The following is a 23,399-nucleotide window of genomic DNA, read 5'->3' on the forward strand; positions in this document are numbered from 1 at the left end:
TGACAAAAAAGGTTTCGATCCAGATCGTTGGGTAAGACATTTTATCATATAAGTACTGAGATGTACTCACAGAAATGACAGTGATGAAAAAGTCTTTTTGTATTTTTTAGACATAGCCAATCAGTGACGCAAACGACGAAATTTCACTAGTGGATGAACGGTGTTTTTCACTAGTGAAAAGTGATCGTTCGAGAAACTACGTGATTCTGGTCGCGAAAACTTGCATGCCGTCCTTTTATTTTCAAGATGTTGCAAACCTTTTTAGGAACTAAGAATGAAATTTGAAAAGTTGATGACATGCCAGCAACGGAGTTGAACAATTTTTACTTCATCGTCTAATCTTTGTTGTCATTATTGTTTGAAAAAAATCTCATTACTTATAAAATAAACGTATGATGAGCGTTGTAACTCTTAGGGAAAACATCGACCTCGAATATTTTTAAATAAATAAATGAAAACAAACAAACAAATAACTTCATGAGGTGCAGGCATGGCGCAGTGGTGAGAGCACTCGCCTCCCACCGATGTGGCCCGGGTTCGATTCCCAGATTCGGTGTTATATGTGCGTTGAGTTTATGGGTTCTCTACTCTGCACCGAGAGGTTTTCTCCGGGTTCTCCTCAAAAAACCCAACATTTGACTTGATTTGTGTTAATTGTTAATTTCAGTTTACAGTGTCCCCGATTAGTGCTCCAGCGCTAAAACGACTAGATACTTAAAGAAAGTTCCTTTCCTTTCCTTTCCTTTCATGGTTGTTTCACTCGTACGATTTTTGTGCACTCGGCCTGGTGTGAGGACGCGCTCACCAAACGTGAATTAATCTCTGTTGAAGATGCCACTTTACACGAAAATCTGGTTTCAAGTTGATAAACGTAAACTAAGCACAGTAGGAAAGATTTGCACATTGAAGCTCATGTTTAGATATATTTATTTATTTGAGCGTTAGCCCTTTGTGGAAGTGAAGCGGGAATCATGGGTTGTCAGTAGTTGTGTAGTATTTAGGAGGTTTTCACGTGACGTCATCGCAACCATGTTGGTGGACGAAAACAAAAGATCTCTCTTTAGCTTCTTTTGTTCGTCCACCAGAAGTCGTACATTTCTCTTCTGTTACTGGTGTCTCTAAAGGTTGTTTGAAAACGTCCTACTGGTGGAACTATGGTGATTTGAACCCAGGATCTCCGAATCTCAAGGCAATTGCCCTGACCACAGGGCCGCATTGCCTCTGTGAATAAATGAATACATGATGAAACGAAGAGTTTGATGATGGAAGTCTTTGTGTTACTTCGCTTTCCCGCTTTCGTCTTTTGGGTTGACACGAGTATTTCTCGAGTTTAAGTGAGATTCGTTCCTCCCGCAACTTTTCATTTTCCTAGAAAAGGAATAAGCCGCCTCCTATACACCTTATTCCAAAATGGCCGCTGATTTAGAGCGGTTTTCAAATGAGTGTCGTAAAACCAAAACCAAAGTAATTACTTTGGCCAATCAAAAAGGACGGAGACAATCCAGTAAACCAATCAAAACTCAAAGTAATTACACGTAGCCGACACAAAAGGCGGGAAAATGTGCACGCGCGAGCCACGATTGGTTTTGGTTTCGCTTCTGATTGGTTGAAAAAGTTGCGCGAGAACTTTTAACAAATCACTTAGTGACGATATGCAAAACCAAAGTAATTCGCTGATTAATTTCGACACAATTGAAAACCGCTCTATGCGGATACAAATTGGCCCTTGTTGCCTCATTCAAGATAAATATTCAAGGGCTAATTTGAATAAAAGCAAAAGAATATTTAAATGGAGGCCGTTTTGGAATAAGGTGTATGTAAGCTGCAATAGATTTGTCAATGAATAATATTTTCTTGTTTCATCAGAGATGATCTGACTGTTACCAATCCAAAACGGTAAGTGTTGGTTTCACATTTTGTAACAGTGACTGAAGATGGCACTCTCTCCTTATACATTAAATCTACACGAAAATGTACTCTCGTTTCGTGGGCGCCCTCAAAACCAGCGCTTTGATTTTGACGTTCTTTGAAACACGGTAGCGGAAAGATTTCTTGTTGCGCAATTCTTTTACTGGCCCATGTTTCTTATTAGCTCGGAAGTAGGTCAACAGTTAACGATTGCTTGTTTGCTAGCTTTCTATGTACCTTGCACAGCACACAAAAAGCGGGAAATTATTACCAAACTATTTGTAATAAGCTTGAAAAAATTGAGTTTAGTGCATTTGAAATCCATTGGAAGCTGGTTTTCGACTTCAACTTCGATATGAACTCCATCCGGAGATGAAAATGTGGATAAATACCAAATTGATATGTATAGTGAAACAAAGCCGTTTTGTTGTCGTTTCCTCACTTGCGCGCTAATCTTCATTTCATTTCCATTTCTGAGGTCAAACACATGAACATTACCTCTATTCTATATCATTCACGAGCATCGGTTTTATTTTCGAATCACAGGATCAAAATTGCCGTGGAGAAAAAAGCCTGCAACTGTCTGCTTTTGAAGGTCAACCAGATCGGCTCAGTTTCAGAATCCATCGAGGCGTAAGTAGACTGCTTCTCAAACTCGTTCTCAGGGTCTCTTTGTCGAAATGTTTGGCGTTTAAAATACATCAAACATTGTTTGGTGACCAAACATGCTGATGTTCAAGTGAGTAACCAAACGGTTAAAAGATGTTTGATCTAATTCAGATCAAACTCCACAAGCAAAGAACTTTGGGTCACAAATACGTAAACAACCACGTGGATACAAGAGGCTGAGCAAGCGTGGTACGCATGCACGCGCCAAACATGTTTGATACTGCTGGCCAAACGAACAAAACTTCGCCCATCAAACACGAGAACAAAAGAAGTGTTTTCAGTTGTTTGATCGAATGTTTGATAGCCTTCAAATTTTATCAAACACGATCAAACAGCACCAAACAAGATGGCCAAGCGTTAAGATGGTTGTTTAAACGCCAAACATTTCCCGTTTGGTCAGGCCCTCATAAAAAACCGAAGCGTGATTTCTCTGTTGCTAAATGAAAACATAAGGCCCGCAACCCACATTTGTACAACGTGAACAAGGTAGAAGAATCGCGAAATACTTACGATAATGCTAAGTTATATTTTGAATTGGGGTTTTCGTTGGCGTAGTCGATGCTTAAACTCTTTAATAATGTAAGAAACTAACGGCCAGTTATTTAAACAAAGTCTAACTTAGGCCGCGGTTTAAGACAATCAATGGACCTCCAAATCTGTTTATGAGCGGTACATTTTAAGTAAATAAATTGCTCTGTAGCTTGGAATGCAAACCTTCTTGTTACCATCAGCAGCACACAACACTTCGATATAATTGTGGGCAATATTGAAAATGGCTTAGAACGCGGTTTTGTTAAACATTGTCTAAAATATGTTTTAATAATCGATCCTAAATGTTTAAGTTTTGTTTAAACCTTAGCGCACAACACAGAATTGTTCATTTCAAATCTTTTGTACTAATCCATTTGTAGTGTAACTCAAACTGGCAGGCTTATTGCAAACTGTACAACTTGAACGAGATAGACTAAACAGGAGATACTTGGGACAGCGTAAAGTTGTCTACTGTAGTTTGAATCGACGTTTTGTTGATGTTTGAAGTTGTCGCGGCTTGTTTTGCTTTTTAATTTCTTTGTGGGGATGTGGTTGTTAGGTATTGTAATGTTGTTGACTTCAGATTTTGTTTGATTTTTAAATTTGCCAACCATTGAACAAAAGAAGCTCTTAGATTTTTCCCAACCATCCATAATTAAAAGGATAAATATCTTCATAAGAAGTCATCGTGTTTCAACAGCCATTAAACCTCTGGGCCAGGTTGTTCAAAAGCCGATTAACGCTAATCCCAGATTATTAAAAATTAACCAAAGAGTGTATTGCTCTGCTCCCAAATGATGTGCAACGTGTTTATTCGGTAAGACGTTACCTTAGAAGAAGTCAATCTTGACAAAAATTGAAAACATGAGACGAAAGTTTACGCTAATCCTGGATTAAGTTAATCGGCTCTCGAACAGCTGGACCCCGGTTGGCAGGTTACTGCTTCTTGTGAAAGCATGAAAATTCTCCGCCGTTAACTCTTCTTGGTTCTCTTTTTAGAAGTCGCTGAACGAAAGCGATTCTCAGAGACAATTAGTTTTGTGTGTTCGTTTCAGATGCCAACTGGCGCAAAGTAATGGGTGGGGAGTCATGGTCAGTCACCGCAGTGGAGAAACTGAGGACACGTTTATTGCAGATCTTGTCGTGGGGTTGTGCACAGGGCAGGTAAGAAGAGCAATCAATGCGCGCGCTTTCAGCAGTGCGATTTATTCCCAAATCGCATTATTTTTTGCTCTAAATTGCACCATTTTCCCAGCCAATGAGGAAGGAACACTAAGACAAAACAGCCAATCAGATTTCAAGGCTTGTTTAAGATAACCAATCAAAGTGAAGGAAAATAAAAGACAAAAAAAACCACTGTGTGGTGAATTTTGCAACTTTTGTTCCCAACTGGATCAATAAAATATTGGTACTGACTAAAATCCCATATTTGATCGATTTCTAAATGGCTGCAATAGAGTGGTAATTGAACTGAGTTGAGGGCAATTTTGGTCTGAAATCATACTTGTGATTTCAAATCGAACTTCGCGCTGCGCGCTCTTTCGATTTTGAAGTCACACGTATGATTTCAGACCAAATTGCACTCCACTCAGTTTAATTACCATTATAAAATACGTCCTTAACGCGTGCTGCACGTACAGGGCGATTATTTTTCCTCTTTTGTGTCGTTACCGTCGTCGATTCTTAAGGCGCTCGCAAACGAGAAAACATTGTTTCCAGAAATGATTCCTCGGCGCGCAAACGAGGAAACATTTGCCGAAGAAGCAAAATGTTTCTCGTTTGCGAGCTCCTTTGAACTCCCTATTCATGAAATTTTGTGGGACGTTTGAAAATCCACCCACTGTTCGTAAAGGGTACAGTAGGACGTGGAAATCCCAGTGTCTGGCCTTTGAAAAAGGTTGATTTTGATAAGAGCTTGCTTTGCTGTACATCTCTCGTCACCGTGAATGAGCTTACAGTAATATACTTAAGCGGCACCCTTTTCTGCAGATCAAGACTGGAGCTCCCTGCAGGTCAGAACGTCTCGCCAAATATAACCAGATTGTCAGGTAATTAACACATTTAAATTTAAGTTACGTAAAACTATGTGGTCGTGTTCGAAAACTGGAACATCTAGAGAAAGCGGGAAAATATCAGGCCCGTTTTAAACGTCGCATTTCACATGTGCCGAATTTAATGCAAATGAAAAAGTCTATTGTTTTTGCTCATTTGCATTAGATTCGGCTCATGTAAAATGCGACGTTTAAAACGGGCCTTAGATTCGGCACATGCAAAGTTCGACGTTTGAAACGGGTCTTGCAGCTTCCTTACATTGGAAAGGAAAATCGCAATTCCGAAAAACAAATGAGAGTGGCACAAAAGTTTAAAGGGTTTACAAGAGTCGAAAACAGCAATGATGAAAAAAATAGCTCGCCTTCATGTTTTATTGCTATCATTTTTTATTTCTTTTTCTTTTTAACTTGTGAACTGCCCTAGGAACTGCCGCTATCCACCGGCTAAATCACTATCCAGCGGCTAAACAGCAAAACCAATTGAGTTATCCAGTGGATAGTGATTTAGCCGGTGTATAGCGCTATCCACCTTTCCAACAACTGGGGCCTGGTGTTTAATTAATTGGATCTTTTGTTTTGTCTGACAGAATTGAAGAGGAGCTCGGAGATAATGCGAAGTTTGCTGGAGAGAAATTCCGTAGGCCAATGGAGTGAACGAATAAACATTCAAAAGAACCAGATAGACGTCAACTATATGAAGGATAGGCGGTGATTTTTAATTCTGTAGAATGAATGGTGTAATAAATGATCAAGTGATGATATTGTGTGGAAGTTCTTGAGAAACCTCATACGCGAGGACATCGCGCGCGAGTTTGCGAGTGAGTTAGGCCTCGGCGCGCGTGAAGTGCACGTAATCGGGGTGAAGAACTTTCCTAATAGACCTAATTGGCTAACCCAATGTTGTACCCAATTCGGTGGCTTGTAGGGGCCATATAGTAACTCCTTTTTTTTTTCAAACTCGTCATCGCGAGTTTCAACTAGAGAACTGCAGTGTTCAAAGTGGAGAATCGCGAGTTTAAAGTGGCAATGGCGAGTTTCAACTAGACAATCGCCATTTCAAACGAGAGAGTCGCGAGTTCAAAGTTGAAACTCACCATTGCCCCTTTGAACTCGGGTTCTCTGGTTTGAACTCGCGACTCTCTGGTTTGAACTGGCGATTGTCTAGTTTAAACTCGCGATGGCCACGTTAAACTCGCGATTCTCCACTTTGAACTTGCAGTTCTCTAGTTGGAACTCGCGATGGCCACTTACAACTCGCGACTGTCCGGTTTGAACTCGCGATGACGAGTTTGAAAAAAAAGGAGTTACTATATGGCCCCTGCAAGCCACCGTAGGGGGGGGGGGGCTCCCTTTGATCAACCACTGGTGATATATGACGTGACGTATGATACAATAATTACTTGTAAAACCTAGATTAAGAAAGGCGGTGTCTTTCGAAATATTGGTTTTTATAAGTTATTCCTTCATCGTTATACCAGCCTTGCTCTTTTTTAGGTTTTTATAATAATAATATTGCTGATTAGATCTTTAAGCGGGATACGCTTAAACAAACGACAACGCAAGGAATCATTTCCTTGGATAGTTCAAGTTTTTAAATTGCCATTTCAATTTTTGCTTAAATAATTAAAAGCTTTCTCAGTTCTGGCAAACTAGTTTCTGTAACCGACATACGGAGGAAATACTCATGGGAATTTAGATAGCCTGTGTACAGACCGCCCCTCCCCTCAAAAAAAAATTCGGAGAGGAACGGTCTGTGATTTATCGTGTTCCGGAATAATTTTGCATACATTATTTAGTAATCTACGCTGACCAAAATTTGCGTGGCTCATATTTCGTTTGGAGCTAAATTCTCAAAATGGTGGTCGAAAAGGTAGGTTTCAAACGTGCATCGAAGAGCGTCTCCGATAGTTTTAAGATACCTTGGCTTTATAGCATAGAAGCACTCTTTAAAGGAGAGGATGTATTTGCAAGTCTTCCAAAACAGCACAGATCGTTGCCGATGAGCTGTTATTTTCCTCGGTGTGTACATTCTAAAATCTTCCATGGCATCACGCTTTGTAGATTTTACTTGAGAATGGTTTTCGAGTGGACAATCTTTTGAATAGTGCTATATTCACCTCGTGAACAGCGCTTTCGTTTGTTTTGCGCTGACAATTCCTACAAATGTACGTCGAATCGATTTCCACTTTACTCTCCATAGATAACAATTCCGCTCGTACTTTAAGAGAAAAACCTCTTTGACAATCAAAAAGATTTTTATTCGTATTTTGTACCGTGCTCAAAGTACACACGAACGAACTCATCCTAAAATCTCTCACTGTTGATGTGGAGAAATAAAAATAAAAGCCAATCAAAACTCGTTGTTTCAATGATGTAATGATCGATGGGTAATAACCAATCAAATCAGTTTCCACACATTCCAGGAAAAATCACGAGGTATGGAACACGATTATCAACGGTAAATCACAGACCGTTCCTCTCCGATTTTTTTTTGAGGGGAGGGGTGGTCTGTACACAGGCTAGAATTTCGACAGTTAAAAATTGTCACGCTGTTGTAAATTTAAAAAATATTGATGACGCGTGGCGATTGATCACGCGCAAAAATTAAAAACACAGGTTTGACAAGTCGAAACTGGACTGACTCATCCGATTCTTTGGATGAGCGGCAAATCAAAGAAAGTCGAGCCGGCTGGCAGAGTCTACTTTCCTCTTCCCGACTCATCTCTGAGGAAGATCGAAAGAGACTTTGCTCGCAAGGTACTAACGGAGATAGAAGAGTTAAAGGCCATACGCAACCATGATCCTTTGCGGTCATGCTCGATTAAATCACACTTGTTAAATAGAGGATCAGAGTGAAATTTCATGTATCGTTTTAAATCTTTTTTCCATCGGCATTTGTGAGCGATTGGCTTACAAAAAAGGTCTTCAAAAGTTGTTTTCAAAGGAAGTTTAGCTGCGTAATGCGTCTTTCTCGTACGTTTTCACACCTGCGTTTCATTTGCTGTACGTTTCTGTCAGACGTAATCAACTGACACTGAACAATTTAAAATACATGCAGTCGTAAACGCTCTAGGCTCTGTTGTTGATAATTATACAGTACCCTCGTTAAACAACCTTTGCCGTGTTTCGGAGTTAGAGCAGCTTATATTGGCTTATTGACATTGTCCGACTTAATCAATTCAAGTCACTTTTCATAGTTTCAATATCAGTAAAGTTGTGTTTTTGTAGTAACTCAAGTCTGGTAAAAACGGCATCATCATAAAAAAGGGTCAGGAAACATGTGTTGGCATGTTTATACACAAGTTATATTAAAACCGATTGTTCTGTAGAAGGGGCATTTGACAGTCAAATCCGACGATAGGATAGGGCATTTGAACCCCGGGAGATTTGAACTCCATTTTGGTCCGAGGGGGTGGAAATTTGAACTATCCAATCTTCAAAAGTTAAAATGCCCGGGGTTTGCCCGGAGGGATGTTGAAGTTTCGAGTTGATCGGCGCATCATCGCGATAGTTAAACTTGAACTTTGACAAATTCCAATAAACGGAAGGTACACCATAATCTATCGATCGTCTATAGAATATCTATCTTAAGAGTTAGGATAGAGCTCCAGCAAAGCCAATGGTAACCGGATGCGGGGTTTCCGCATTTCTATCAAAGCCAGTGATTTGGCTTTAAGTTAAAAATAAAGCCTCTCTCTAGGAGAGAATAGACACTTGACAAGCCCAGACACAAGCAAGGTCGCGTTAGGGCGAGTTTAGACCGAGAACGATTAATTTCATCTCTCAAATGCCCGGTGTTCAATATTTGCGAAAATGTTTCCCAATCGCTTCAGGGGAAGGGTTTCCTCTATATGGAGGGTGGAGTTGCGGCGAAAAATGGCAAATTCATTCAAGACATTGTTATTCAATTTAACTTTGAAGCACAGTACTTGGTACAAACCTCGCTAATTGGTCGACTGTGAAGTGGCTTTGAAATAGGTTCGTTCAAGGTTCAAGTGTCTTTTAAGTGTGATGTCGAATTATTATCATGGAAATGAACTGAAGAGCACTTGTTCATCGCAAGAGGGTCATTCATTTTCCGGTGCGAATTGCTTCCGGGTTGTAAACGAGCACGGGGCAGGGACTGACTGAGTCGATAGTGATTGAAGTACAATGAAGGTCATGGTAGACTCATGAAAACTCAAGGTTACGGGTGCTTCTAACGCAATCCAAAGACTACGTGTCTACGCCTGCATTTTGCTTTACACGTGTGAAGTAGCGCAAATTAATCAAGATCGGTCGTCAAGGGTGAAGAGCTCCAATTTTTAATTGGGTCAAATTTTATGGTTCGTTCGTTTCCCCGCATGTTTAAGAAACCCCACCCACGCATGTTTAACCTTTATTAGCACTCCTTCTATATTCAAGAAAATTAACTGAAACGGAGAAGAGCTCATACTCATCAACAATAGCTGCTTTTTAGTCCAACCCAACTGGCCTTATATTTGTAACAACTTAAAATTCCATGTCTCGAGGGCAGCTTCCGCCAACACAAGAGGATTTCGACCTCTCACTGCTCCGAAACAGGAAGTCTTTCTTCTTCTGAGAAGACCCGAATATTTATCAGAGTTATCAAGAGTTGACACTTTCAAGTTTATTATCATTGCACCAATCAACAGGTAGTACAGCCAAGCTAACATTGATGAATAGGTTTTTATTGTCTCACATTTCACAATGCAATGAAAAGTAGGCTCCAAACAAGAATTACAGCTTTACTTACCAGCTCTTGCAGTTACAAACCCTATCAATAATTACTTATCTACGATACGAGTGCAAACCTCAGGTAGAATCGTTGTACTTGGGAATTTTTTTTTCCAATTGTAATACGAATCTGATGCAAATTCAACTGAAATGCCACCCGTATGAGTCAAACATCAACTTTTGGAAGAATGGAATTTCTTAAGTCACTTCAGAGGAAATTTGCAAGTGACTACACGAGAATGTAATAGCAGAATGTGGTTGCAAGAGGATATCACACGGCACCAACAACCACGCTCCCTTGAAAGTACATATTCTATTTTCATGAAATCCTGAATATCAGACTTTGATAGTACCTAAAATTCATTCAATTTAAACGACGAGAAAATGGCTACAATATCACAGTTTTAACATACGGTATTTTATCCAATATCGACCCTCTTAGCTCGTCTGCTGCACGCTGGTAAATTTCTTCACATTTAGCACCTTTGTCTCACGACATCTCAATATTATTAATGATATCAATTACAGAAGCCAGAAGCACTGATACAAACAATAGAAAAAGAAAAGCTCTTCCTCTGAGTGTACAAGAGGGTGGAAATCTTAATATTATCTTTATTTTTTGGAGCCTTCCTTTCTGCCTGGAGTACTTCTAATTCTTCAAATCAACAAAAAACATAAATCACATTGTCAATCCGTTTTCATTCTAATAGTGTGGTATATGTTCTACTTAGTTCTGCAACAAATTTATGGATTCTTTCTTTTTACATTGATGATTTCATTACCATGTGCAACTTTTCACTGGCACAAATCTAGGTAAGGCAGCGTTTACAATACAATGTGTGGCCTGAACATATTTTGGGTTCATGTAAGACGAGCATCCCAAATATATTTTTTTGTGTTAAGTGTAAAGATGAAAATACAATGATTCATTGAGGGAAAAACATAACACGCCAAAAATCCTTGGGTTGTCCCACAGCAGAACCAGTACCACAACTTATATCGCAATATATAAAATATAAACAGTTAAAACTTTGCTCTCAAGGGTTGGAATGAGGGAAAGGGTAATCATACAGAGATGTTCAGTTCCAGATCTTCAAGAAACTATCCCAACTCCCAGTAGACACTGCCATTCCATCTTCAGTGACGCCAAGACAACTGACGCGGTTGTCATGCCCTGCTAGCACACCTGCCCGGTCTCCTTTGAGTGTGTCCCACACATTACAGTTGAAGTCGTCATAACCTGCCAGTAGCAAACGACCACTCTTTGAGAACGCCACTGACGTTATTCCGCAGATGATGTTATCGTGTGCATAAACCATGAGTTCCTAGGAGAAGGAAGCAGAGAACACATAAATACTTGTTATTTCATCACTTCTGCTTCTTGCCAAGCCGGTTTTTAAAAGCACTCCAGTGATCTTAGATCAACTCAAGTTAGAAAATCAAATGAACACTGTGTTTAACGTTTCTTTCAAACCTACTCCATTTTTGGAAAGCATACAGGTTATAGCCCTAGTAAGTTTTCTCCTGCTTCGAAAGAATAATGAATGAAGTAAACAGAGTACACCTTTTGGTATTTCTGAGGCACAAAAATAATATTCCAAGTGGCGCACCATCTGGCTAAAAAAACACTTCTAGACTGTTCAAAGTATCAAAGCTTAAATTACCCAGATTAAAAGGGGATTTTCGTTTGTATGTCCTACATGCACGTGTTGACTTTAAGTTCAAATTCCAATCTTTGGTTTTGTTTTTCACTAACATCAATATTATTAATGTAATAAAATAAGTTCATGGCTGGCATCCAGCATTCTAATTGCCTGATTCAATTCAATTCGTCAGTGTCTGCCAACTGTGGGTGCAGACATCACTGGCAGTGGTGCAAAGCCAAAGAGTTGACTGAACAAAGAACTCTATCCTAAAAATAGAGATGATGAAGAATGCCCCAACAAAAAAATTCATCTCACAGTACAACAGAATTTTTGCACATTACAATTAAAATGCAAATGAAAGTAATGCACGGTTTAACACTTACCTGATCTGCACGGATGTCAAACAACCGACAGGTTGCATCATCAGAGCCTGTAGCAAATGCAGATCCATTGGGGAAATACTACAAGAAAATGTACCCCGCAATGAGCAACATAATCTTTATCACAAACAAGTTAGGGCTTAAAAGGTCCATGTTCACCATTCAGGCTTGCTGCATGCTGCACAACAATTTTCCTGCCAAAGCTGAAATTCATCCAATTAGATTGCTACAATAAGCAATGCGAATTTCCATAACAACAAAAAAAAAGCGTTCGAAAAGCCTGTCGGTTGAAGCTGGGCCTTTAACACATACACCGTGACTTGAGTTGTGTTCCGCAAAGGGGTACCTTTCCACGGTCTTGACAATTCTTACCAAGATCATTCAGATCACCCATTTACAATGACGATAGAGTGGTTTCCAATGAGTGTCGTAAAACCAAAACCAAAGTAATTACTTTGGCCAATCAAAAAGGACGGAGAAAATCCAGTAAACCAATCAAAACTCGAAGTAATTACATTTAGCCGACGCAAAACACAGGAAAATGTGCACGCGTGAGCCATGATTGGTTTTGATTTCACTTGTGATTGGTTGAAAAAGTGGCACAAGAACTTTGAATCAATCACTGAGTGAAGTAATGCAAACCCAAAGTAATTAGCTAATTACTTTCGACACAATTGAAAACCGGTCCAAACTCTTAGAAATAACTATCTTCGTAAGTAAAACGCAAGTTCCTCCTGGCTGCTGTTAATTTTCATTTGTCAAATTTATCCTTAATAATTCATAAGACTTATTGCCAACCAGAAGGCAGTATTTGACTCACATGTTTACCTTTGTACCAACTAGGGTTGATGAAATATTAATCAGCCGTATTAACTCTTGACAGACTCCTACTCGGCTAATTAGTATCGTTAACTTTCGATACAGATCTATCCTGATTAAAATACATTGTTTCACTTCACAAGTACAATGAAATACTCACTTGAGATCTGTAGGGGTGTTTCAATGGCTTGCCTTTGTCTCACCATTGTAAACACTCCTACAGATCTCCCCCTCATATTTTATCTACCACTTAAAAAGTTTAAATTCAAAATAATATCACTTGAAATTCAAGCGTGGAGAAATTTGTCCAGAACTCACCACTACTGCATTTATATCTGACTCATGTCCAGTGAAAGTTTGTTTACAAATTCCATCATGTATGCTCCACAGCTGAAATCAAAGCAGGTAAAGATTTAAATTAATACAATTTTAAATTGTCTAAGATTTCAGAGGTTCTTGTTTTTTCTTTTTACATGTTTTTCTGACAAAGAAAAAGCTCTCTCGTTATGAGCACAAAGAACAAGACTCCTGTTACAGCTCTGTATCACCACTGACAAAAGAGAGCAAGAGCTTAAGCACACAAAATCCTCGAGACGCGGACGGGCAGACAGAAGTGAGCTGTTTTCCCATTTAACTTGTAGCTTTTCTCCATTAGAGACAACTTGTTTTACTGTTAAGGAATCTGTTAGGCACTACAGTAACTGTCTGGCATGTCAAATGTTCTTTTCCAGTTGCTGTCCGCATCTTGAAAACATTGTGTGCTCAAGGTCCCTAAAGACAGTTGTCAGGTGGTCGAAACATTGAGTAATAATTATTAATCTTATTTTTGCAAGACGCATCTAACCACAGCTAACTGTCGTGGGCCTGATCGCAATGGGAGCCTAAACTTGGCAATCTGAGAAATTTCATTTCTGCTACATTTATGATCCAATTAACATAAACACTCACTAGGGTACAAAAAAATGAATTTAATCCATATGCTTGAGATATTATTCAAAGAAAATTCTAGGACATACACCACTTTCAGAGATATGAATCTCAAAGGTTTTCTAGAAGTGCACTTACAACGAAGGAAACTGAATTTTTTTTAAATACCTAATTATTCCATCAGAGATCAATCTTAGTATTGGAATTGGGCCCACACAAGGACAGAGAAAAACTCTGACCAGGGTCGGATCCCACCCTGGTCTGAGATTTTCCACAGAGAGCATTACCACAGTCTGCATACATAGGTTCAAAGTGCATAGCCAAAAGAAAATCTTGTATACAATTTCAACTTTGCTGACAGTTGTCTTGGCAGTATGTTAACAACCATCATACTGATTATTGAATCCCCTAGATTGATGAATTTCTTCAACGGTATTACCACATTTTTTTTTGTGAGAGGAGGAGTCAAGAAATTAAGTACAAGATACCTTTGCAGAGGCATCGCAAGCCCCTGACACAAAAGACTTGCTGTCGGGAGAGAGTGATAAACTCATGACATCTCCTGTGTGACCAGCAAACGTCGTAGTCTGCTGTCCAGTTTCAATATCCCAAAGAGCACTAAAAACAAGAAGGAGACTTAATAAGTCTCTGGAGTAAAGCTGGCACACTGATCATGAACCATGCCTCTCACCTCTGAAATAACACGTGGGCTGAGTTACATGTACAACACAGGCAGACAACCCAAAGGATGCCAGAGCGCGTGACGTCACGTTATTTTGAGGCAGTTGTAATGGCGATCCAGACACCGCTCATGCATCATTGGAATTTGATAATCATCATCAAAATCAAATACTGGTAACCAATCAAAAAGTACAGATTAATAATTTTGTCTCTCTTGGGGGAAATCCATGCTTTTTGATTGGTTAATTTGATTTTCAATGGTGTATGACTTCTGTCCAGATCATCGTACAATAACAAAAACCTGAGCGAAGCTTGAAAATCGAGCAGGATTTTGAGGTTGCAGAGCCATGGAAATGCAATGATTTTTGGCACGATGCTAGAAAATTATCAACGTTTCACGTGCCCAAGGTTGAGAGGCGAGCGACCTTTGGAAGTGGGAGAAATTTGGCTAAATTCTGGAGGCACTCGGCCGTGAGCAGTCTTGGAAACTGCACGCCTTGTCTGCTTATATTGTATTTGACGACGCGTTGGATCTGAAGGGGAAATCGAAGCGTCCAAAAAAACCCATCAAATCACTCAGAATAATGCAGAAAATAGTAGGTGAGCGAACTTTATTTATCTGGCTGTCCATAAAGTGAGTTTTCGAAAAGGAACATCGTGATTTGAAGTTGTTATGGAACATTTTCCTCGATTGGTTGAATCGGCCGTTACAACTTTCTCAAAATAACGTGACGTCATGCGCTCTCACATCCTTAGGGTTGTCTGCCTGTGGTTACAAATACTCTGGTTTTCCCACCCCATCAAATTGACTCACAGCAAATCACATCTGGCTGTGGTGCTGCACTCAGACACCAGTCAGGGACCATACAGCAGCTGCCTAAGTGTGCTTTCAATTTCGATGTCCTGAGCCGCTTTGAAAAGCCCTGACAGGTTGTGGCCAATTAAGTATAAATATTATAATAAACTTGTGAGCTGACACTTTTAGGCTTTAACCCATTGACCTCTGGGAGCTAGAATGGATAGGTTTTACTCTGCCTAACACCAAATGATTTTACTTGTCAATGGGCTGAAGATTATAATTATTTTGATGCCCAGGACAAGAAACAATAACTACTCCTATACAGGTGAGAAAAGTGACTATGCCAGTTAAGGGTGCACTCTGCTCTGCTGATGGTAGTCTCTGACTATCACTCATGGAGACATCATCCCTGTCCAATAGGACTAATTAACATCCGTAAACAGAAAGGAACAAGACAGTGTTTTCCTTTTATTCCATGGTAATAAAGGCCTACTGAACCCCTTGGGCCTTATTTGCGTGGCAGCCATATTGGCCATAGACAATAGATTTTATACCCAAAGCTCTAGTTGAAATGTTTGGTAACAAGTTTCAGTGGGACAAAACAAATTTAAGTTTTCAACATGGCCGCCTTGTGATTAACGCCCATTCCTTTTACATCCAGCAGCATGGTGACATGGAGCACAAACTTCTCGTTTCCCTTTTTAAAACAACAAAAACAACAACTCAGAAGGTATTAACGCACCAAGTCATATCTCCTGAACTAGTGAGAATTTGATTGTCATCTGTGAAGCGACAACATGACAAGTACCCTGGAAGAAAGCAAAAGCAAAATAAAAATAAAACAGAAATTCTACTCATTCAGACTGGATTGCCATATATGTTCCTCTTTACTACTTTTCTCAATTTATCTTGAGTGTAGTTTTCCTTTATAAAATTGTTACACATTTTAGTGACACTTAGTCAATTGTATTTTTCAAGACGAGTGATATCAAACTGTACAAGAAACATTAGGGCTGATAATCACTGAGCCTGAGGCGAATAATTGTTTTAGTGTAAATACACAGGTGATTATTTCAAAAATTAGAAGAAAAAAAAAAAAATGCAAAATGATCTTCACTTACAGTGGCAAAACGACTACTGGCAGCCATTTTGTCAGTCGTGGTGATTAACGGCTGATATTCCGAGATAGCGAGCCAATGAGAGTGTGCGATTTTGTATAATCACCTGTGTATTTATACTAATAAAGCATATGATATCCATACGACCAGAAGTATAGCATGAAAGACTTTAACAAGACAAACCTGTGTGTCCTGGCAACTCTCGACTAACTCTAACATTTCCCTCTCTTGTTTTTAGACTGTAAATTGAACATATGTTGTCCAAACCACCTAAAAGAGAGGACGACATTATACCAATCAATACTGAAACCATAAAAAACATGTTACAAAAAAGCTTATTGTAGAGAAAAACCATACTCAAGGTGGAACTGATTTCTTTACATTAGCCAACATGGTGTCAAGAGTAAATTATCCAGACTGGCTCCTTTAAGATCTCTTGCTCATAATATTGAAAAGAATGTGTTATTACATTTAAGCTATGCAGCATGCTTTTTAACCAATGATACCTCTTCTTTTCCCAACACAATACCTATGAAAACATTTATTATTTTTATACACAAGTTGGTTTGGTTCACTGTTTTTCAGAATTGTACCACCATGTTTTATAATAATAATAATTTACAATTTTATAGTCTGGAAATTAAAATGCCCTATGAAAAAGTCAGCTAAATTTTAAGGGGCAGTGTCACACAATTTCATTCAAACTTCAAAACACTAAAAGACGTCCTTGTATGAATGAAAACCAAAAAATAATGCTGTAGTTTTGTTCCCAATGATCACTGAAGTGCACTGAAGCTATTCTTTGTTATTTGCAGCCAAAGATGGAGAGGATAGAAATGTATTGAAACTCTAAAAAACTGGCCAGTTTTTTTCAAATTTGGGAGACAGTGCCTTCAGAAAGACACCAAAAATAAAATATGAATAGCTCTTTGTGCCATAAATGTATTCCATACCTTGTCAGCAGGCTGTCACAAACGTTGTACGTGTGAGCTTAATTATCAGTACTAATTTAGATTTTTACCCATTTTACATGGCATCTGACAGGATGCTGCGATGCGGATCCACATAATTCCCTAAAATCCACATCCTCCGCATAATTACTATATTTTCCGCACAAAACTGAAGAAATGCCTGATATTAGTGATAAAGCAGCTGCTTACCATCCTCGCAAACACCCAAGCTAAAGAGATTGACTACTTTGAAACGCTTATTTTCCTGCATGAACATTGTCTAAATTTCTGCATAATCCAGTGTAATTTCCGCATTATCAACGCATGTTTACGCATAATATGGCCAAAAATTTCCCCATAATTTTTAATTTTTTTCTGCATCCTATCAGAAGCCCTGATTATATAACCTAAAAACAGCAAATTAAGCATGACAGTGCCCCATTAACCCTAACACTTTTAATGTTACTATGGCAAAAAAGGCTATATTCATCAGTGGGGAACCACGCAGTTACTTCTCCTTTGTGACCTAAATTTTAAGCTCCCTTGCATGTAAATGGACATTGTGAACAAACTTACCACATGCAACATAATTTCCTGACGGTGCATATGCACAGGTCATTACCCAACTGGATCTAAGTGGGATCGCATGAACCTATTGTAAAGAAAAACCAAAGAAGTTACAAGCAATGACTATGCACCTGTGCAATCTAAGAAGGAACGTGCATGCCACCATAAGCCAGAGCAAAGAAAAACCATCATTCTTCCTCTCTTCTTCTCCAGTTTGTTTTCGATTTTAAATGCTATACAGCCAAAACATAATTGCTCTGCTCATTGTGACTGGCTGTACACAGGTGTTTCAAGTCGTGCCATGTAACAAGAAATTTGTAACGCCTTTTGGGAAAATATGGGCTTTCGAAATGTGGCACCCAGTCACAAAGCGTAAACCCAAGAAAACTAATCTCTATGCTTTATTGCCAGTTCATGGATAGTTGGTCTTCACTCAAATGACCAGTGGCCTCCCTGACTTACTGAAACAAAAGGAAATACAGTACTTCATAGAGAAGGAATTAAGCTCCCAGAGGACTAATTACACGACACCTGTAATGTCACATGAAAGCAATAATCTAATAATGATGAAAGCCTGGAGTACCAGCAAAGAAAGAGTCGATGACTGACAATTTGACTTTAAGGAGAAGGAATGCCTTTTCCATTAAAGAAATAACCTACCTTGTTTGTTGTGTAAGAATCCCATACAATTAGTTTGCCATCTTGAGAAGCACTTACTAAATTCCTGGAGAGTGGAGAGGAGGAATAAAGTCAAGAGGAAACAGAAAGACACATGACCACCACCAGCAAGAATGAAATATTGTGCGTTTTTACATGTTATAAACAAAAAGCAGATACTTTTAGGTGTGGCCATACTAATGCCATAACCACCAACTGCTTCTTGCAATGGTGAAAATTAAGAACAAAATTGATGAACCATCACCCACCTTGAATCCGTAGCCCAATGCATAGCATATATCTTTGCCAAATGCCCACGAAGTGTTCTTCTTGTTCTCATTTGTATTCTACCAACTGGTTCGATGTTATGTGTTACCTGAAAGAGATGAATTTCCAAGAACCTTGCATCTTTATTCACTATCACTGATAGCAATGAAAATTTTCCTCAGAATTTCTGGTTGAATCCCTCTGCACAGCAACAGACCAGAAGCTGTATTTAACCAAGGAGTACATGGCATTTTAAACACCTGTTTACAAAACAGGTTGGTGGAGTTGTGAGAGTGCTTGGCCACACTCTTTCACCAACTAGATAGTTTAACCCATTTGGCTATTTCATTTGGGATTCTTTGTATTCCTGTCTGGGGACTAATAGCCCACTTTCGATATACTAAAATTCTGTCCTAAACAAATGGTATCATCTCGAGGGACTGGGGAATAAATGCAAGGGTTTGTATCAGTTTATTCCTCAGAGCCTCGAGATGATGTCTTTTGTTTAGGACTGAAATTTAATACATCGAAAGTGGGCTAATATCACTCTATGTTCAGAGATTACAGCAGGCGATTTTGGATAAAATTACGAACTTTCCTTTCTAGATCAATGAAACCCATTTTAAATGCAGCGCTGTGCTTGGTTAAGAATTTCAACCCAGCAAGAGCTGTTATCTTGTTTCTTACCTGCGACAATGATGTGTCACATACTGCCTTTCTTGCATCCTACAAAGAGGAAAACAATATCAACCTCAAAAAGAGAGCACATTTCTTGGCTTTAAACCTAGGCTTCATTGCTATAGTCACCTCAAAACGTTTAACATTAGGTCACTTGTGAAACTACATTTCACTCTTTTTTCAAAGATTTTCTTCAACTTCGTGTATTTTTCTGTCAGATAAAGAAAAAATAAAGCCCAAAACTACTATGTTCCTAAAGCTCATGCTCCAGCTGTTTTCTTATGGACCCTTTTTCCAAATGTATGTTGATTGAAATGTGGCCAAAATGCACTTATTCTGAAAAAGTCATACCACACTTCTTCAATTCCAGGAGCCATGCCCAACCAGCAAAGGAATCTTTGAAAACCTCGATATACACTCAATCCTTTTAAACCAAGTTGTGAGAACATTGAGCTATTAACCCGTTCCTTCTTGGGAGTTAGACTTAAGAGATTTTACTCTGTCTAATGCCAGACAATTTTATTCATCGATATTGGGACGACTTCGGGGGAGAATGGGTTTTCAAAACCAGTTTTTTCTCCTGATAGAAACAGCAAACTTTTCAAAACAGTCGACAGAAGGTGGTTGATCCTTATAGAATGCAACTTATGATGAAGGAATGATCAAAACCCAATCCACTTCAGATGAAGTAATTTTTACCGGCCCACTACAGATCCAGTAACCATCGATCAGGCCCACACAAATGCAAACAAAGGCATTGGTAAAATTGTTCGCAAATTCTCCCCACCCGAGCATCAAGAACCAATGCAGAACAGTAAAGAGAAAATGGACATTGCTTTTGTGCTTAGGATAGCCAACTTCCAATTAAACAAGCGCAATATCCAACATCTCTCCTGGAATCACCACTTCGCAAGTAAAAACCCAAATGACCTGCATTGTAAAGAAGTATGGCAACTACCCCTTTTGCAAACTGCAGGCCCAAAAAAACCCACCTAAGTGAGATTTGATGAAATTAAAACAATGAAGTCCATCACAAGAATTTAGTTCATAATCCACTGTCATCACACTTCCTTGCACGTTTGTTTACTAGAAATAGTGTAAACCATTTTCCACGCCATTTAAACACGAAAAAGGAAACTCTGTAAGATTAAAAGTGGTTTCAGCCACGTTAATCTTTATTCTCAGACCAAATCACTCATGTTTCCCTCAAGGTTAGATAAATATAAGTGGAGAAGTAGCCACATACAGATAGAGTGTAACAATCAAAAGATTCGACAATTTCCACACATTGCACAAGCTGGAAGAACTCTACTATATGAATCACGTTGGATATAGGTTTCAAAATTGAATTTAAAGGTTTAACGATTCTCTCACTTGTGACACACGCTCCAAACCATAAAGATTAGGGGCTTGAAAATCGAACACAAGGAAGAGGTAAACAAATTTGATCACCAAATTACCATATGAACGAATTACAGAAACGATGTCCTAGCTGGACGACGCTATTGTTTACAAGACGAGTGGAAAACTTTAGACTGGTTCAGCGCTGGATTAAAAAATGATCCAAGAAAACACAATCGGAAGAAACTCTGACACACCTTTGACTGACATTTTACATGCATCAAAATAGAGGTGTTCAGCACCACATGTTTTGGACGAACCCGTCCGGGGCCCAAAAGCAACTTTTAATTTACACTGTCTTCGAAAAGTTATTCTAGAAGACAGAAAATCAAATAATCACCAACATAAGAAATGCCGTCTAAAGGATGCTGACGAAGGACAGCATTACAGAGCAAGTCATCTTCCGTTCAAAAACGAAATACACAAGGATAAGTTTTCAATTTCGAACACAGCTTGGAACACAAGAGAATTCAATGCCGACGACGACGAGTCCAAAACAAATAAGACTGCACAAGAAACACAAGCTTTGGCCAATTTTGGCACGATCAACCTCGATCACAAAAAGATATTGCGATCACAGAACGAAGGGAATGAGCGAAGCACATCAATCATACATCATCGCGAAATCACGCGTCGCTATCGGTGACAGAGTTGAGTCAAATTTCTTTTTGAATAGATTGAACTAAATCGAGGGAATTTTGTTTTCCTGAAAGCGATTTGACCTGACTAACTCAAAATATAGTTTTTCTTTTATGGATTTTTCGATGACTTGACTGTTTTTAAGTCTCAGCTACGATGTCGCCACTTCGCTTCGCCATGGCGAAACGTTCGAACATGATCTCGAAGGCAGCTTTGTCAGTAAGTCGCTAGGAAAATACTGCTAACTCTGTGCTTATAACTCTAGTTCTTTTTGCAAGAAAACTGCGATGGCCACAGATTTAAGGAATTCGAGGATTTCCTCTAAAAATGCATTCTCTTTTCTTGGCTGCTGTGGAGAATACAATATTCCTTGAGAATATTGGAAACTTCCGAATGCAACAATAAACAGACATGAAAGGAAAAAAATGCTTGGAATACCGTGGATTTCAAAGTACAAAACAGCTACGTACATAGACTCAAGCGGCAAGATTTTAGTATCGTAACTTAGTACAAGTTTTTACATTTCCGAACGACAATGGTGAATACATTGGCATAAATCGCGTGGCATTCTATAGGGAGACAAACTAATAATGGCGACCACCACCAAACCACAACCGAATTTCGCGATCAGCAACTCAAAATTCACTCTGGAAACGTACGGTCTGCTCCAAAGGGACAAGAAGCATACCACTCACGTACTTATTCCTCGGTTTCGCTTATATCGACGATTTGCGACAACAAACGGCGAAAATACCATATATTTCGAAAGCGATCACACATTCTCATTGCTCGCTTCGATGTTCTCTCACACATAGCGTTGTTACGGAGGTTGCAGATCAAATACTCACCCGGATCTGGGCCTTGAGTACTTCTGCTTCTTGCCTTAAAGCTTCGATTTCGTTTTGGCCGTGGCTTTGGCCTTGTGGCTGCATATTTGTGCCGACTTGTTCCTCAAACTTGCGCTGAAATTTAAAAGGCAAATGGCTACAGTCGCCCGTAAACGCCTGCTGCAGCTCCCAGTCCGAAGAAACGCCACAAAATCAACACTGCAGCGAGCCCAGAAACCGCATCAACTGATTGAACTGTGCGAACAAACGTCCTTTCTTCACAATCTACTTCTAAAACATGCGGGAGCGAAACTAGGACGACAATCGCTGGGAGTGGTTCCCTTACGGCGGATTGCAAACGAAGGCGGCGACCCTGCAAAGCTCCGTGGACCCTCCCATATATCAAGTTTTACCGCGAAGCATCCTGGACAGGGCCTATCCCATTTTATCTTTCTCATTATTTCTCTGGTCTCCCGTTCGTCTTCGCTTTCCCATTCTGGCACCAGTTGTTCGAAGGGTGGATAGCTCTATCCACCTTTTGAACAACCGAGGCCAGGACATCGAACGGAGCAAATTGGTTGGAAAGCGTTGCTCCTGTAAAGACAATTATTGGAAAATGAGGAATGGAAAAAGGAAAAAAAAAGAAACAAACAAGTCAGTCCGTAGAAGTGATCTTTGCGCTTAATTGGACAATTTAAGCATTACTGTCTCTCATAGACACCTGGAAAAGCTGAATGAATTTTTCACCTGTCTATAAGAGACAATTGCTCAAAGCTTAAATTATAAGAAACCTATGGTCAGCCATTTATTACGTCACATACGTATGTGACGTATGTGAACCACTTCAAGTATATTCTCAGTCACCGTACGTCACACACGTCAAAATATAGTAGTTCTAAAAATAGAAAGATACGGGAAGGGGTTGAATCAAGTTGATGCGGAGGGCCTTTACTGCGAATAGGCCGTAACAGGAACGCGTTTGTTCGTGACTCCGAGAGCGCTTGTCCCAGAACGCGATATAGAGCGGTTTTCAATTGAGTGTCGAAAGTAATTAGCGAATTACTTTGATTTAGCATCTACTTCACTCAGTGATTGGTTCAAAGTTCTCGCGCCACTTTTTCAACCAATCAGAGGTGAAACCAAAACC

The 23,399-nt window shown here is 39.4% G+C and overlaps 2 protein-coding genes across 3 annotated transcripts in view; one reads left to right on the forward strand and one right to left on the reverse strand.

Annotated features, from left to right (window-relative positions):
• Window positions 1-5,918, forward strand: part of LOC138051500 (alpha-enolase-like) — a 24,152-nt gene extending 18,234 nt beyond the window's left edge. For both annotated transcript variants that reach the window (XM_068897718.1, XM_068897717.1), the window contains 6 exons: window positions 1-31; window positions 1,867-1,896; window positions 2,455-2,541; window positions 4,164-4,272; window positions 5,098-5,156; window positions 5,747-5,918. The exon at window positions 1-31 is cut by the window's left edge and continues 54 nt beyond it. In XM_068897718.1, the coding sequence (XP_068753819.1) occupies window positions 1-31; window positions 1,867-1,896; window positions 2,455-2,541; window positions 4,164-4,272; window positions 5,098-5,156; window positions 5,747-5,813 (383 nt within the window). In that variant the 3' untranslated portion in view covers window positions 5,814-5,918. The remainder of the gene's footprint in view (window positions 32-1,866; window positions 1,897-2,454; window positions 2,542-4,163; window positions 4,273-5,097; window positions 5,157-5,746) is intronic.
• Window positions 5,919-9,829: 3,911 nt separating this feature from the next.
• Window positions 9,830-22,632, reverse strand: LOC138051511 (guanine nucleotide-binding protein G(I)/G(S)/G(T) subunit beta-1). Its single transcript, XM_068897729.1, has 11 exons — window positions 22,274-22,632; window positions 19,395-19,433; window positions 18,710-18,816; window positions 18,444-18,507; window positions 17,793-17,868; window positions 16,450-16,536; window positions 15,891-15,957; window positions 14,157-14,286; window positions 13,060-13,131; window positions 11,926-12,003; window positions 9,830-11,221 (listed from the first exon to the last, which is right to left on the reverse strand). The coding sequence occupies exons 1-11, from the start codon at window positions 22,355-22,357 to the stop codon at window positions 10,976-10,978; spliced, it is 1,050 nt and encodes a 349-aa protein (XP_068753830.1). The 5' UTR covers window positions 22,358-22,632; the 3' UTR covers window positions 9,830-10,975.
• Window positions 22,633-23,399: the final 767 nt, after the last annotated feature.

Source organism: Montipora capricornis, chromosome 6 (assembly GCF_036669925.1).
Source record: "Montipora capricornis isolate CH-2021 chromosome 6, ASM3666992v2, whole genome shotgun sequence".
NCBI lineage: Eukaryota > Metazoa > Cnidaria > Anthozoa > Scleractinia > Acroporidae > Montipora > Montipora capricornis.

Excerpts from the sequence above, each read along its gene's own strand:
- LOC138051511 (XM_068897729.1), bottom strand. The coding sequence starts at position 22,357 with ATGCAGCCACAAGGCCAAAGCCACGGCCAAAACGAAATCGAAGCTTTA. Across the intron at positions 17,869-18,443 it reads ATTCTTACACAACAAACAAG|GTTCATGCGATCCCACTTAG; the intron begins GTAGGTTATTTC and ends TCTTTACAATAG. Across the intron at positions 11,222-11,925 it reads TTGACATCCGTGCAGATCAG|GAACTCATGGTTTATGCACA; the intron begins GTAAGTGTTAAA and ends TCCTTCTCCTAG.